The following is a 17771-nucleotide window of genomic DNA, read 5'->3' on the forward strand; positions in this document are numbered from 1 at the left end:
ATCAGACTTTCAACATTCTAAATTCCTTCACAAGTTTGCTCATAACTTGAATCTCACAACAAAAAGAACATATAAAAAGGTTTGTTTCAATAAACCTGTTTTTTCTGGAAGTTGTTACTGCTCATCTGAATTTACTGGTGAAGACTGCTCTGCTTGTGCATCTAATCGCTGGGGGTCAGACTGTCACTATTGTCCTAATTGTGAACATGGATTATGCAATTTGACTTCAGGTAAGTAGGATGCATGTGTATGGAACTGTCTCTTCGTATTTTAGCTATATAGGCATAAACAGAGAGCTTGTGTTAATAAATATTTACAAAATTACTTAAAACATGTACACATGTAGAAGTAAATTTATGTCAGGGTTTATTATTAGAAAACTTCCAGAAAAAAAGTTGAGGAAGCTATGTAAATGACATAAGAAGATAAATATTTAATTATTTTTGTGTTTCTTGGTATCATTTATTTGTTAAATCTTAATATTTAAACTATAAAATATATAATTTTAAAATATTTTATAAAAATGCTGTATGTTTAGACTTAGAAATATTCACAAAAAATACTTGATAAATAAATATGTAATAATTTTATTTTATTTGAGTTACATGTCAGTTTCTTTTTTTCTTTGTCAGTATTTTATTACCATTTATTTTAGGGCAATGTGAATGTGACATTGGATGGACTGGAAGTTTGTGTGATTTTTGTGCTGAACAGTTCTATGGTTCACAGTGTGATCCTTTGATGAAAGTTATAGAAGTAGCACCAGCCTCAGGACCTGATGTTGGGGGTAATCTAGTTTATGTCAAAGGTCATAATCTTTCTCCAGCTGCTTATTACACATGTATGTAAGTATGAAAATGCTGCACAATAATTACATTATTAAAAATTTTAATTATGAATCTTTGTTCAGATTGATAATTATTTTCTTTGATTTAAATAATAATAAGTGTGATAGGTTTAATATTTGTAAGTTAAAATGTCTTGAAATACAGGAATGGCTGTAAAAGGTTTGATTACTTAAGAAAACTTGGTTTTTGATCATTTTTCATCACAGATCCATTCTGAATTTAGTAAATAATCATAATAGCTGAATATACCTCTCACAGATATCTGTCCCCTACTGGGACAGTGGTAAGTCTTCAGATTTACAATGGTAAAATCAGGAGTTCGATTCCCATCAGTGTACTAAGCAGATAGCTTGATGTGGCTTTGCTATAAAAAACACACACACAGAGATATCTGGCTGTGAAACATAACCATATTCATCTTTATTCTCAAAAATACTGTGATATTAAAATCAGTTTGGGGTTTTTAATCAAAATCAGTTTTCAGTTTTCTGACAAGTAGAATTAAAATATGTATCTAGGTTTGGAGAGACACCAGTCAATGGAAGTTTGAAGTCCTCAGAAGAGGTAGTCTGTGCTGCTCCTAATCACCAGGAAGGAAAAGTCCTTGTTCAGATTGGACCAGAAGGCACAAACTTTACATCAGACAATGTAAGTAACAATTTACAGTGAAAGTTTTGTTACTTATGCTGTTTAGAAACTTGTAAGATATGAAGATATGAATCAAGATTTCAACAGAAATGTAAATTATAATTACTGTTAGCCAGAAATAGTGATTTTGAACCCAGATTATAGTTATGGTATACATACTATATGGTAAGAAAAATTCTTAAAATAGGGTATGGTAAATTAAATTCTCAATCCAAAATAAGTCTAAAGTAATTTGTTAAGTGTGAACTTTCAGTTTATGTAACAGTAGTGTTGTTTCAGAGTGTGTCTTTGTTTTCTAATTGACAGTTTTATCTAGGAAAAGAATGCTTTAGATTAAAAAAACTTGTTTATCATTGAACAAAGACCAATTTCAAATAATAAATCCTCATTATCATCACTACCAGTGATACTGTAGGTCTGTTCCTTTCAAATAAAGTATGATAACAGATGCAGAAATATGGTGTTTAATGGGTCCAATAATATGATTTCCAGTCTGTAAACTAAGTAAATAACATTTCAGCCATCATTTTCAAGTTCATGTTGATCATAAAAATACCATGTTTGTGTATATATATATTTAAGGATGTATCAAACTAAAAGTCTGATTTCATTTAACCATTGATGGAGTTCCAAAATTTTGTTCTTATTATTTCAAATATATTTTATTAGGTGGAGTATTACTTCCATGCATCCTGTCCTGAAGACTCTTGTGGCCAAAACTTTCATCCACCACGTGGACATTGTGCTTTTGGACACTGTCAGTGTGTCCTTCCTTGGTATGGTCAAAACTGTCAAATACTTAGACTTCCCACAAAAATAGCTAGGATTTCAGATCAGGTTGCCGATGAGCAAACTCAGTTCTCTCTGCAACTTTTTCTTACTGAGGTATAAAATGTTTAATCATGTATTTATATCATGTTTCATAAAATGTTTGTATATATATATACATGTATTTTTATTAGATACCTTCACTTAAAGAGTGACAGTAGTGTGGCTTTGGGAATGTGTTGGTACATGTCTTTTACTGATGCTAAAGTTAATGCAGTAATAAGACAAGTATATAAATATATTTATTGTAACAATTAAAGAAATATATGTAAATTTATTTCCAGAAATATTTTTTTTATATCAAATTACTTAGGTTGAAATTGTAGATATGGAAGTTAAAAAATTACTTTCATAGCTCAAATATCATAGGTTTTAAAATATGTATTCATATTATTTTGTAAGAAGAAATAATTGGGGTTATTTGAACTGAAGGTTCTCTTGTATATCTACAACATTCTTTCCTGATAAATAATTAATAATATATGTTTATAAACATCAATATATTTTTCGTTTTACTAATTTTTCACTAAATTTTTGGTAGTTATGTCAATAGAGTAATTCTGCTTTTAGTATAAAAAATAAATTTGAATTATTCATTTAACATTTGGTATTTAAAAGCACCCCTTGACTCAAAGACAGAATGACTATTTTGGTAGGTGATGTGGTATCCTATCAGTTTCAGAAACCCAGAAGCCTAAACTTGAGGTGCATGGTTGTATAAGGCTGGAGCCAGAGATCATTTTGCTGTGCTATTTCCTTCATTTGAGTAATTATTAAGATGTGTAAATCACCTGCATGCTATTGTCATGCTATTTTGCAATTAACATAGTACTCCTCTCTCCTTATATCCTTTTAATATTCTGGCACTGCAACTATAAAAAAATATTTGTATTCTTTGTTCCTTAGCTGATCTTGAATCGTTTTTGTTCTTTATATTATTGTGGTTCACACAGTAACCAGTGATCGTTGCTCTCTTCCTCATTTGAGAGTAAGTCACTAGATACATCTATAAGTTTACTGCTTATATATACAGATGCGATCTTCTTTTGGCATGTGGCAGCACCTCCTCAATTAAACCTTTTTTGACCTTTCTTACCACTAACCTTTGATAAACTTGTGTGCCATTTTGATTACATTCACACCTGCTGCACAAGTAACGTCTCAGACATTTTAGCACTTTACATTTGCAAGTTGGTTTTGACTCTGGTCTTTTTTCTATATCAGCATTAACAAACACACAAAGATATTAACTCATTATCTAAGCAGTTCTTCACAGATTTCATGAAAAGTTCAGGGATGGTGAGTGTTTCTTAGATAATGTACTACAACAGTGCTTTGACTATTGTCTGATTTAGAGTAAGAAATCACCCAGTTATACTGACCAAAACTAATTGTATTTTCTCTGCATGGATACTTCATAAAGTAATACATATTTTTATAGATTTTCATAAAAACAGACCAAATGCTTGATTCTAAAAAGTGTCCTACCATTTCTTCCACCATTAAATCAGAGATTGCTTCTTAAGGTTATGTTCAGAAATTAAATATTTATGTTTGTGATATTGATTTAAATATTTATTTATGCTAAAAATACAAAATTTTATTGGTTTAAACTCTTAATTCAATTAGCAATGTAATGTAATTTAGCAACAAACGTTGAACATTTTAAAGAAGTGTGATATATAGAATTGTACATTTCATATATTATACTATAGAATCAAAACTGTAAACTAACAGTACGATGGGAAATACTGGATTTTACATTTTCTACTTTGAACTAATAGCATAATGTAAAATGCATTTAGATATTTAAAGCTATTTTTGGTGAAAAAGTGCTTGAAATAAACAATGATTGTAAATTGCTTAGCTTATCCTGGGGAGGTTTAGTTTTAATCATTATAAAAATAAAAACAAATGATAAGATTAACTACATGTGGTGAGTTTGTTTGTTTTTAACTTCTATTGCATTGTTTTATAACCATTATAATGTATGTATTAATCTAATTCTTGTTTATTTGATCAAAGGGTAGTACTCCAGTGATTTGGAAACTGAAAAATGGACCAAAAGGAATGAAACTTCAGTCAGAGTCTGGACTTTTGTCTTGGGATGCTACTATTGCTAGAGAGAGATCTTATGAAATAACAGTTTCAGCGAGCAATGATGTTGGCTCTGATATATATACTTTAAATCTCCATGTGCCTTTAGCATACACTGCAGTTCTGAATTATGTTGATCCTGGTCCATACCAACATTCTATTCCTATTTATCTTTCTGGAACTGTTGAATTTTCAAATTCTAGTCATGAACGGTTTGACACTGTACCTGTCAATATTCTGTAAGTTATTGTGTATCATGAGGTATCAGTTAGTTATTTGAAGTATACAAAAACTGCTTGAAGCAAAGATTTTAGAGAAAAATCTCTGAACATTTATATGATAAATATGATATTAGTTTTTAGAGTTTAAATTCAAAAATGGTATTATTAATTAAATCTTGGGTGTAAATTCTGCACATTTACCTATTTAAAATTTTAAAAAATCATATTAAACTTTAATAATTTTAAAAACTGAAATGTATTTGATAGACTAATAAGTGAAATATTGAGCAAATCTTTGTATTATTTTCGTTGTCTGTTTTCAGAGTTCAAACAAATGGCTATACTCAGACTATGTCGACATCCACTATTCCTGGGTCAGGAGGCAAGTTTTACAAATGGTTCTACTCACCTTCCACTTATGTTGGCCTTTTTCTTGCTGTAAGTTTCTATGATGAGTTTGTTTTTTATACCAGAGTATTTGTTACTGGCACATTTGTTCAGTACAATTCTGTAATTAATTAAGTGAAGTTGATTCCCTGTTTTCAGTTTGATATTTGTGATGTGTGATGGTACATTAGATATAATTTGCTCCCCTGTTTGCAGTTTATAAAGTAAATTGTAATATTTAATAATGTTTTCTGTTTGCAGGATGCAAAGCATCCAAACAATCCAGGATTCACTGAACAGATACGATGGTCAGTTTATGGATTATGGAGTACTCCTTCTGTAACTCTGAAAGACTACTTGGGAAACAAAACATATATGTATGAAGATATAGTTACAGTTACTAATACAGGAATAGATCTGCTTTCAAACGTGACTGTTCAGGTAATCAAACAAATGACAATACATTCTTTGAAACAAGATATAATTAATATTAATTTCCAACCAAAGCAAGCTAAGTAGCTATAGTGAAAATAAAAATCAGTCTGGCACCTCTTATAGCTAAATGAGCACATATTCATAATTTTTAGAGTTTAAATTTAAAAATGGTATTATTAAATGTTGGGTGTAAATTCTGAGCATTTACCTATTTAAAATTTTAAAAAATCATATTAAACTTTAATAATCTTAATAACTGAACTGTATTTAATAGACTAGAATGAATTGTTTTATCAACTTGGCAACTCCACTGTTAACATTATTACTTCTGGTAGATGGAAGCTATGGTTTTACCTGCGTGTGTGTTTGTAAGTAAGATTTCTCAAAAATTGCTGAATGAATTAGAACAAAAGTTAGTTCATATTTGGTTGATGATCTAAGTTACAATTAATTAGTTTTGAAAAGTTAAGATCACAGCAAGGTCACTAAAATTGAAACAAATCCCTGTGCTCTATAACTCAGTCAAAAAATTGTCGGATTTAATTAAACTTGGCAGACATATATAAAACATTATTCCTCATTGTCTTACTAAAAATGGTCCATGTCCATTGATAACAACAGAATTTTTATATTTTTTGAGAACTGAATATGATTAACAATGTGTGTGGGAGGTATGCCCTCTGATGAATACCACTCTAATTTTAGACTGTAATTCCAATAATATCTCTTGAGGTTCAGCCAGTTAAGAAATTTAGATTAATCCTAAATACACATATTAAGCTGACGATGCAAATAAATCTATATAACGAAAGTATATTAATTTAAAAAATTAATTAATTAAAAAAGTAAACATTCAGTATACTCCATAATATGAAAAATACTGTTACTGAAAGTATCAATAAATAATTTAGTATACCTTACTTAGAAAACTCTGGGTTAGCTTGAACTATTGTTGTAAATCTTCTTGAAAAATATATATGTAGTATAATGTGTCTGTTTTTTTCTCTAATTCTCCCTAACATATCTTCCAACCAAAGAAAACTTATTAAGGTTGCTCAATATTATTTCAGTATCAGTTATTTGTCACTATGGCAACAAAAGCTTGTGTAAATGACTCAAATTTGTTGTAAAGAAACAAAGCCAAAACATTACAGAATTTGTCAAAAAAAGCATATTATGTATATTTTGGAATAAAACTTGGTGGTCCAACACAAATCATGGGCTGCAGGCAAAGTTAACACCTTTTGGCCAAAGAGTTGAGACAATGGACTAAAGGTAAGAAAAGTCTTTACCTTTAAGAATTCCAGTGTTTTGGCATGAGCCTAGGAACTACAGAGGTGACTGCTATTTTACTCATGTAATGTGCAAGGCTACAACAGTAGAAAAATAAAAAAGGAAATGTCTCATCTAAACCTTCAATCTGCTATAAGACCTGTTGCTCGTGGATCTGATGTACTTCTCGCTACTTTATCAGAAACTCTTGATACAGTTTCTTATGATTCTGAATATGATGTCAAGAGAGATTGTTTTTAACCTGAAACATCTGGAAAATGAAGAGAAGCTATCAGGGTAGGTGGAACATCAGCATGGTAACTGATTACTGCTGGTCATTGAAATGAGATGCTTCAGACATAATACATGAGAGAAACGCTACAGCATTTCACACAAAAAAATCAGGATGAATAAAGATGCATATTTGTTTGGCATCAATATTCTTTCCTTTTTTCAGTTTGTTTGTATTTTTGTAAAAAAAACATAACAATAAAAAATGTTCATTGTGGTAAATGAAATAATAATAAGATTTAAATAAGTTTTTATTTCCAATTTGTAAAAAATCCTTATATGATAGAGAAAAGTGAATATTATTTTTTGAAATCTGCATAGCTGAATTATGGAAATTTGTTATTAAAACGAAAACAACTTTTATGAAGTTTAAATTCACAAGCCTGTATAATTAAAGGCTCAGTCTAAATATTAAGCTTTAGATAAAAACATTGAAGTTTTTATAATGCTTCTTAATTATGTTATAGGTTTTCAGTATCATTATAAGATAAACTAAACTGTTATATCATACTGTTACAATACTAGCATTAGCACTAGTATTAGTATAGTTTAAATTTGCAAAGGTTCCTTTTGTTGAATAATTTATTATTAGTGTTTACTCCATTGAACAGAATGACCAGTAATTACTTTTATTGTTTATTCAGAGCTGTTTTTTTTAGACATTTGTATGTTACATTTTTCCATTTAATAAGTTAGTGAAATGTTGTGAAACACCTTTAACTAAAGTAGTTGTTGACCATAGTTATCTGTAGTTATTGTTTAGTTATTGTAAGTAGTGATGTCAGTTGTTTGGAGTAAATTATTTCAAAGTATTTTGAATCATAGATTTACTACAACAATATAAATACTAAACTTAAAATTAAACTTTCTTTTTTTTGTTAAACACAAACTAAGTTTTAAAAAATAATACAGAAGTCTTTATTTTTTTCAGAGTTGGTAATGATTATTACATAGTTTAATAACTTGTTCATTTATTAATGAAAGCAGTGTGGGATTTAAGAATGGAGATAGTATGTACAGTGTCTGTTAATTTTTTATAGAAACTAAGAATTTCGAAAAATGTTTTGCATCTAGTTTTCCATTTTCTTGTAACATTTATGATGTTTATTTGTTGTGCAATAAATTCAGAAATACTAAATGTTGTTGTAAATATTTTGTCAAATATTGAATATTCCATTCAAATGAAAATATTTTTTTGTGTGAAAAATTGCAATTTTATGTATTTCTTATTTAATACGCAGTATAACAACCACAATATATGTTTCGTATTTTTAAATTTTAATTTTATTCTTTTTCTTAGTTTGAAGCTCCAGATGTTTTGGATAATTTCTACATAGTTTTGGAAAATGGAAGTCCATGCTTTTCACTATCATGCTTTCTTGTTTCATCTCTGAATGATGGAGAAGCTGTAAATGTGACCTTTATGATAGGAGGTAAGCTAAGAGAAAATGTATATTTAAAAATACACATCGAATAATGAAGTATAATTGTATATACATTGTATAAAAGAATATACATATTGTAGAAAGCTGCTGTAAATATTATTTTTAATTTTTTTCTCCAGGTATAACAGAAACCCAATCATTGAATAAAAAAACAATATTGTTTATTACAACAAAGAAGGTCTAGATTTCTAAAATAAACTAACTCATAAAATACCATTTGTTTTTAATTGTCTTGCTATTTTAGTGAGCATTCCAGTAAGAGGGATGATACCACTGAATTTCATGACATCAGAAAATGTAGCAAGTACATCACAAATTTTCATTACATACACATCCAGAAAGCCTCAGTTGGAAGTATCTCCATCAGAGATCAGAGATAAGGTCGCTCGTACAACATCCAGGACTTATGAGGTAATGTAAATTGTAAGAAATATTTTGGGCAACATTTTTAAATGACAAATTGATGGTTATTTCTTAGTTTTATGAACCATAAAAGAAAAGTATCATAAAAACTATGAAATAGGTAAAATTATAAAGAGACTTATGCATAACTACTTTAAAGTTTATGTAACTTTTTTGTTCAACTTCACAGAATCAGGTTTTTTTTCAAGGACTCTGAATTTATAATACATAGAAATTATAAAACCTAATTTTTATTGTTCAGAATATGATTTACTTGATCTTGAATAATGAATTACATTGAATTTTGCGAGGTAGTACACAAAGTGAAGTTTTTATTGTAAAGTATTTTTTGAGAGCACATCCTTTTTAAATCAGCTATTGAATTTACTTTGTAGATGATTTGTTTATAGGAGTTCAGCCAACAAGTGATTGTTTTTATTTGTTTGTTTTTGTTAATTTTAATATCTTAGAAAACTAGATGTTTATGATAAGTAAAAACAACTTAATCGGTGTGAATGTGATTGTTTTAACAGTTATTTAGTAGCAAAACACTTAATAAACCTGACTTTTTTAAAACTCAAAATTCAACTTAGACCTAATTAACTTTATGAGCAAGTAACATTTCTTGGTGATATTATAAATAAGATAACATGGTTCACCGTTATGAAGTAATTGATTTCTTAGAATGATATATTAAAAAGATGCATGAACTCACCTATAACAAGTGAGTATTATCAGGTTAATCAAGTAATAAATAATACTGAATAAAATTGTATTACTGGTGTTTCATAAGAATGAAATCAATGTATAAATGAACTAGTACACCTCATTCCTTAATTGTATCTTTTTTTAACTAAATTTATTATGAGTGAAAAGTTTCATGAGTGGTTAACTGTTTATTGGTAAGGAAACTAAAGATTAGTTCAGATTGGTAATTTGTTTCAGATATAATTAGCAGAGTATCTTATTTTTTTTAACAAACTGGTTTCATCAACAGTAATGAGAAATATGCTAACAAGTACTTAAATTAGGTTCAAGCAGATGATTGAGGACCAGTTTTTTAATACAGAATACTGGCTCATTTGTATCACCAATCAACTTTGTCAAAGATTTAGTAGAGTGTTCTCAGCATGACAGTAACATAATATTTACAGAAAACAAGGAACCAATCGGTCCATCTTGATTGTTCCATATTCTAAACTAAACTAAAACTATTAAATAAATAAAAAAAGAAATAAACTTAAAATCTTAAAGCCAGCCCTTATCACTCATATAGTTATCATGTTTTCTCATAAACTCACATCTACTCCCACCATAACATGTGAATGCAAATAATTTCAAATGTCAAGCATTGTGTTAGTAAAATAAAACTGCCTTAGCTGAAGATGACTCTTATCTTGTAAAAATTTATATTTGTGTTCCCTAGTCCTACTGTTTTCATTGTTAAGCATCAAAAAAGACGATGTATTAGCCCTTTCAGTTAACTTTACAAATTTAAATGCTTCATTCAGATCCATTTTAACTTTTTTTAATCTCTCTTTATATGACAACCTCTCATCCAAGTACCATTCTAGTAACTCTCTTCTGACACTGAAGGGTAATTTCTTAATTTGTAATCTATTATAATTTAAAATCTCTTAATATATTTTATAAGAGCTCCTTTTTACAATAGAAGAGGCAACAAAACTTTAGTAATTTTTAGAAGGAAGTTGCATATAATAAGGTTATTGAATTTTGGGTTTTGTGATTTTTTAAATATCCATGTTTTCTTAATATCATGAAATATTTCCTTTATACTTCAGTTACCCTCTATTAGATTTAAAGGAGAAGTAATTTCTTGTTTTATTCATCCACTGTAATTTATGAATGAAACTTTGCTCTTCCACATTTTTATTTTGATTGCTGTTTACAACATGTTTAATAAAGGAAGTTAGGAAAATATTGTTGTAAACAGATTTAAACTGTTTTACACTGGATTTACATGTAAGTCCAACATGTAAACATGTTGTAAACAGCATGTTTAGTAAAGGCAGTTTAGAAAATATTGTCACATTATCTGTGTTTTTATATTGTGCTTAAAGATATATAGTTTTAATTGTTACATATTGTAGCTCAGACAAGTGGTTAATGGGTTGCCAGACATCATTCAGCATTATTTTTGTATCTTCCAGGTACATGTTTCTAATGTTGGACTAGCATCAGCTACCAATGTCAAGGTTGTTCTTCCAGTGGGCTCTGTTCTGAATGTAGTATCCTTTGGTTCAGCCTCTCCAACCACTTCTTTAGGAGACACCAACTTTACTATAAAGTTACTGCCTAGAGAAGCTGAAGCTGTACTAACATTAAGTCTTTTCCTTTCTGAGACTTATGAACTGGGGAAAACTGAAGGAAGTTTACAACTGAGTTGTCAGGAAAATGTTTACGTTACATTACCATTTAGGTGTGTTTTTCCCAGAACTGTGCTGAGCAGTTAAAATTAATGTAAAATCAATGTCAATGTTTTGTATTGTTATTGATTTTATAAAAATGATCAGAATTTAAATACCTTTGTATGCATTTAAATGTGATCAAGGTTTATTTTACAAAACAACATTTGCTGTTATAAATGTTATTGAACAGTTTCTATTAACACATTTATTTTGCTATAAGTAAGCTTATTAGATGCTTTTGAGTTACCATTTTTTTAAATCCACTTATTTGGTATTAACTTTCTTTAGTATCACTGTGGTGTCTTCAAATAAAGTTGATTTGGCTGTGTCTGTTGAGGATGAGTACACATTTTTTGCTGAAGGAAAACCTTTAGTTAATAATTCTCAAGTAAAGATCTGGGGTCATCTCTCAGGGCATCAACAGGAAATGTTTACCAATGAATCTGGTAAGCAAGTGAGCTTCAATATTATACATAAAATCAGTTATATAATCAGATTCATTAACTCAGCTGTTTATTAAAAATTGCTTCCAAGCATAAAATGTAATTAATGAATAAATAATTTAATAATCAAAGTAGTATAATTAATGTAATATATTGTTACCTCTGATTTAAAACTTTTCATAATTTGTTTTCAGGAGTTGTCATATTTCAGGCAGTTCCAGAAGATTACTACACTATTTCAGCAAAGGCACATAAACATTCTCCTGAATCCATAGTTCAGCTAATTAATCCCGGAAATAACAATGTGATTATGTTTTTGAAACGCACGACTGTGACTTACACGTAAGTATGTCAGTGTTCTAAATAATCTGAACAACTCCAAGGTCCCATATGCATGAGAATTTGTTGGGACACATAAGATTTGATCCATGGGTACTGAATACACACCATAAAATGCCCATAAGCAAGAGAAACACAAGTACTTTGTACCATAACAAACTAAACAGAATACAGTTTGCACACAGCTGTCTACAATCAACTTCTTACAGGTTTCACCACTGAAAATAAATTGCATGAATATGAAATCATGTGAAAGTAACCCACAATCAACTTTTTCACCTCAAATAAGTTAAAGTGCACGTGTCACAACATTTAACAGAGTTACATTCAAAATTTAATTAAACTAGTTTATGATCAATGTATATGAATAAACTTAGCATCAGAATGTAGTTAATGAAACAAAGTTTAATATTACTTAAATTGTAAGTTCTTAATTTTGTAAGAAAATAGTTAACAAGAATTCTTAATCTCTCCTTATATGAGAATTACAACATTTGTTATCTGTGCCTTTCCTCTTTTTTCATTCTTTTATCATCCCTTAATTAAATATCAAATTTTAAAATGAATTATTTATTAGAATGTTTTCACCATTCAGGCAAATATAATTGTTGTGGTTTGCAATGTTGTTTAATTACAGAGCAATGCAATAAAAAATCAGACACCTCCTGGAACATCTTCTCTTTCAGAATTTGCAAGTAATTCTCTCTGACACTTAAGACAATATTATTTAAAACTAAGAAAAAGCCAAAGTTTTTCTCCATCCAATGATGTACTATACTGCATTGTTATCAGTACAAAGAATTATCTATTCTCCTTCCAGTTCAAACTTTATTCTCTTAAGAACACATTGATGAGCTTAGCCAAATTTTTAACAGCTTTTGTTGTACAGTTAGAAAGCCAGAAAAATTGTGATATTTATGTAACATTGTTTCCTTTTTTCATGTTGTTATTCTATGTTCTTTGGTGTGTTGTTTAATGCTTGTTTGTTTTGAAGTTAAGCACAATGCTACACAATGGGCTATCTGTGCTCTGCCAACCACAGGTATCAAAACTGCTGTACCACTGGGGTGCTTATATAAAATAGTATAATTACTGGTGGCTTATATGAAGTAGTATAATTAATTAATACAAAAAAGGTAGGGTTAATTTTTGACAGTCAAAGGCCAAAGTAAAATGGACTCAGGTAAATACTTTATTTCTTGTTCTTCGTGTGTGTTCCTTTTATTATTATTATTATTATTATTATATAATATTATTATATAATAATAATAATAAAAGTAACTAAAATATAAAAATTGAAACATTTGTAAGTTAGATAAAATGAAATAATATTAATAACAATAATTGGTTTAAGAGGAAAGCTCATGAATAGTTCACGAATTATGTAATTTGGTATTCTAATGTGAACTGCATGTTTACCACATGATTTGCAATTTATATGGCATGAATAGTAGCTAGATATTCTGTTACAACTTAGTCATTATAGAAAGAAAGTAGGGAATTTTATAATTGTTTCCTAATTTTTATGGCAACTACAAATAATATCATACACAGTTAGGATAAAGTAAATAAAAGATAAAATGTAAAGTTGCTTTTTTAAATTTATTTAAGAGGTATATTTGAATTTTTTTAGATGAAGAAAAGTATTTATAACCTTATCATGAAACTTACTTTGTACTCGTAAAGGGAAACAACATGTTGTGTACATTGTAAATAATGTTTATCATTGAGCATCAACATGATCTTTTTCACATGTCCCCTGGTGAGACATTGGTAAGACTTTAGATTTAGAATGTTGAATGTAAGGGTTTGATTCCCTTCAGTGGACACAGGAGATAGGCCAATTTGGGTTTTCTGTAAAAAAATACACACACTTTCTCTTGCAGAAGGTAAACATGAGTGTACATTGTAAGTAATGTTTTTCATTAACAGTGAAGTACTTTTTTCTTTTTCTTCTGAGCTTATTAAATGCTACTGGAAAATTAGTTTGGAACCATTGAAAATCTTACTGGAACTCTTTGAAAACAAAAGTTGAGGGTTTGAGACCCTGGAGAGAACTTTGTATTTTCATGTTGAATTATATAATTTGCTGGTTTATTGTAACTGTAGTCAAGCAGAACTCTAAAAGCAGCATTTAAATAAGCTAAGCTGTACTGTGGTTGTTACATCATTGTCGAACATGACACCATTTTTGTGAAATAATGTAATTTTAAAGTTAAAATACCAATATTGAATTCATTCCTTTAATAATCTAAATTTCAAATTCTTAGTTTTTATTATAACTGTGTTTTTATTTTTGTTTCTGAGAGGGCTGTTTTTGACTTAATCTTACCACATGTTTGTTGAGTTATGATGTAGTTTGATTTAGCTATGTTTGATAATTTAAAATGATAAAGTTTGTGATGACAAGAAACCCACTTGAAGCAAACATGAATTCTCAAGAAGGTTGATATGGGTATTAAAACTTTAATTAAAACAAAGTACAGAAAATTTGCACCTTCTTAGGTCATCTTCAGAATAACAAAGAGGGTTTGTTTGATTTACAACTCTATGACAATAATTTTGTAGTTGCGATAATTGTAGCAATTTTACATGCAGGAAGGTTATTGAAAATATTTTTATTAAAAATCTGAAAAAAGCATAGTTTAAAATAATAGAAACAAGTGTAGGTTTTCATCTGCTTTTAGTTTCTGTAACCAGAATTTTCAAATGTTTCGTATGTTAACATTCAGTTATGAATGACAAAAATAGAATTTATTAAGAATTTCTGCAATGACATTTAAAAATATCTTTTGCATATTTCATAATGCATACGCTGCTTAGATACACTAAGTGTACATGAATCATTAATTAATTAATTACTTTATTTTAATATGTATTATGTATTGCTTAATTATTAAATGGATTGAGATACCTTTTTTCCAAATTCCTTGCTACTTTTCTTTCATTATTAAATTATCATTCTTCCAGCTTTTCAGTTCGTCCAATCCAGATTGAAGATAAGTATGAAATAACCTTAGAAGCAGACTTTGAAACATATGTTCCAGCTCCTGTTGTAACTGTTGAACCTAGCTCCTTAGACTTGGAGAGTCTTGAACGTGGTTATTATTCTATTATCAATTTTGAAGTTACTAATCATGGACTTATAAGAGCTGATAATGTGACTTTTGGAATTCCTGAACCTGGTAGCCATCCATTCCTGATTTTTGACACAGTAAGAGTGCTTATAATTGTCCTAATTGTGAATTTGAACATGGTGATGCTGCTGTGAAATATTTTCTGATTACATTTGTGACCTATTATAATTGTATTCTTTTATTTTTACTAAAGGAAGTCATTACTTTAATAGAATTTATTAATTACTTTAGTATATAGTTCCTAAGCTGTTTGCAGATCAGTAGTTTTGTTAAGACTAAAACAGAATTAATATTACAAAGTTTGTGTTTTGCTTCTCTTCTACCTTCATTGTTGTATATTAAGTCACATTAATTTAACATTAATGATAAAAATAAATCTACCTTCCAATCCCTGCTACTGATTTGCTGATAAAACTGAAAAGACAGTATTTACACCATAAGAACTGACTTTTTATAAGTTATTGATATTAACTATGTTTAGATTGAGGTTTTGTATGTTGTATGCTCAGCCAACCTGATGATTTCTGCTCTTGAGCAAAAGCTCCTATATACAACAGTATGCTGTTCACATTAAGTATGTGGTTGAAATGCTATATTATTATTCCCACTTGGATCATATGTAGGACCAGTAAAATTAGATTGTGTTGATAAAATTTATTCTAGTAGTTTTGTGATGCATGCATAATATTTATCTTTCTTTACATCTGTTGAAGGACATAATTTTTCATAAAGATAGGTGTACATAAATGCAAAATAAAGTCAAATAAATTTGATTTTATTCTGCATAAGACACAGTTGATTGTATAGTGTACTGTGCAAAAATGTTAGGACAAAAGAATATTTTGTCATTCTTTCCATTTTTTGGGGCTAATTCCTCCATCCCATTACAGAATATATATTTCAATGCTATTTACCAGTAATGCTTCACTGATCCTTGTTGACAACTGAATGAGCCAGGGTGAGAATACTTATAATTCTTTAGAATTCTCATATACTTGTACCAAGGGCTTGTTATAATGGTTCTGCTTGAATGTACATATTGATAAAATTTAGGGTCTGAAATAACTGTGATAGTACCATATGCACTATCTTAAGTATATAGAAAGGAACTGGCAAAGAGCTAGCATATGGTATCAGTATATACTAGAATAAATCAGTTTAACATTATATATTAAGTTTTTGTCATATCATGGCCCAAACTGCATAAAGAATTGTCAGTAGAGCAGAGAGTTTGGATAAAATCTTTAAATTATGCTGCTTGAATTCTCTAACAAATTGCTGCATACTTGAAATACTCCCTAAACACTATCAAGCACACCTTTGATTGTGAGACTGAAACAGATAAATTTGAAAATAGGAAAAGAAGAGGCAGAAAACCTAAACTCAATGATGCTTATGTTAAGTATCTTTGTTTATGCATCCTTTGGAACAGAAGGAGGACTGTCACTGATCTTGAACATGAGATAAAAGACCATGTACTAAATGACAGAAAAGTGTCCAGGTCTACAGTATCAAGAAGATTCAACAATAATAGAATATATGATCGTTTAGCAGTTAAAATCTTTTATTTTGATCTCCAAATATTGTCAAAAAACTAAAATTTGCTAAAAAGTATAAAAACTGGACTGCAGGTGATTGGAAAAGAGTATCATGAATGGATGAGTCCAAGTTTGAAATGTTTGGTTCAAATATAGGTTGCATGTTTGACATAAAAAAGTGAAAGATACTTACCTCTATGCATATCACCTATTATGAAGCACAAGAAAGGCAGTGTGATGATTTGAGGTTGTTTTTCTGTTGATGTTAAAGAAGATGTTTGCAAAATAGGTGGAATAATGGAAGTGCGAGTACCATTAGGTACTTATCTGTCATAGCGTACTCAGTAGTTTGTATATTATTGGTAAAGGATTCTACTACCAAGAAGCTAATGACTGCAAACTTTCATCCAATATATTCAGAAATTACTTAGTTAAGGAAGAAGCTGCTGTAGTCATTCAAATGATGCAATGGCATCCACAGAGCACTGATTTCAAGAAAGTGGAGTAGATCTAGGATTTGATAGATCAAAAACTTGACAAATTAAGAGTTACTTCCAAAGAAATATTACAGGAGTGTATTAGAGACATTTGGAGTAAAATGTCCAAGGACATTGTGATTAAATATATTGCAACAATGCTTGATAGACTGTTTGCAGTTACTAAAGCAAAATGAGACACAGAAAATATTAACTTTTTGCTGAATTAAAGCACTTTCACTGAGTTTATGTTTCACTAAATACGAAAATTAATAAAATTTTGATGTTTCACCTGTGAATTACCCTCCATTGTTCTTTCAAAGTAGTCTGAAACCTGATTTTTGACTTTGTTGAAACAGTTTTGAACAGTGCTGAATATGTCACATTTTTATTGTGGAATATTAACTGTTTTTAGCAAAAATGTATAAAAAATATTAGTTCTTAAAAATAAGGCTATTAGCTCATAAAGAACAGTAGTTTTCTTAGAGAATCTTCAGTGAGAAGAAAGAGGGACAGAAAGTTAAGTCTCATTTAT

The 17771-nt window shown here is 29.2% G+C and overlaps 1 protein-coding gene across 4 annotated transcripts in view; it reads left to right on the top strand.

Moving 5' to 3' along the window:
* LOC143229050 (uncharacterized) overlaps nucleotides 1–17771 on the top strand; it is a 180616-nt gene that overhangs the window by 99849 nt on the left and 62996 nt on the right. For all 4 annotated transcript variants that reach the window (XM_076460759.1, XM_076460761.1, XM_076460762.1 and 1 more), the window contains exons 18-30: nucleotides 112–230; nucleotides 656–845; nucleotides 1367–1496; nucleotides 2166–2381; nucleotides 4350–4660; nucleotides 4966–5080; nucleotides 5291–5470; nucleotides 8328–8460; nucleotides 8717–8883; nucleotides 11046–11314; nucleotides 11592–11749; nucleotides 11941–12088; nucleotides 15056–15299. In XM_076460759.1, coding sequence (XP_076316874.1) covers nucleotides 112–230; nucleotides 656–845; nucleotides 1367–1496; nucleotides 2166–2381; nucleotides 4350–4660; nucleotides 4966–5080; nucleotides 5291–5470; nucleotides 8328–8460; nucleotides 8717–8883; nucleotides 11046–11314; nucleotides 11592–11749; nucleotides 11941–12088; nucleotides 15056–15299 — 2380 coding nt within the window. The remainder of the gene's footprint in view (nucleotides 1–111; nucleotides 231–655; nucleotides 846–1366; nucleotides 1497–2165; nucleotides 2382–4349; nucleotides 4661–4965; nucleotides 5081–5290; nucleotides 5471–8327; nucleotides 8461–8716; nucleotides 8884–11045; nucleotides 11315–11591; nucleotides 11750–11940; nucleotides 12089–15055; nucleotides 15300–17771) is intronic.

The sequence above is a fragment of the Tachypleus tridentatus genome, chromosome 10 (assembly GCF_004210375.1).
Source record: "Tachypleus tridentatus isolate NWPU-2018 chromosome 10, ASM421037v1, whole genome shotgun sequence".
Lineage (NCBI taxonomy): Eukaryota > Metazoa > Arthropoda > Merostomata > Xiphosura > Limulidae > Tachypleus > Tachypleus tridentatus.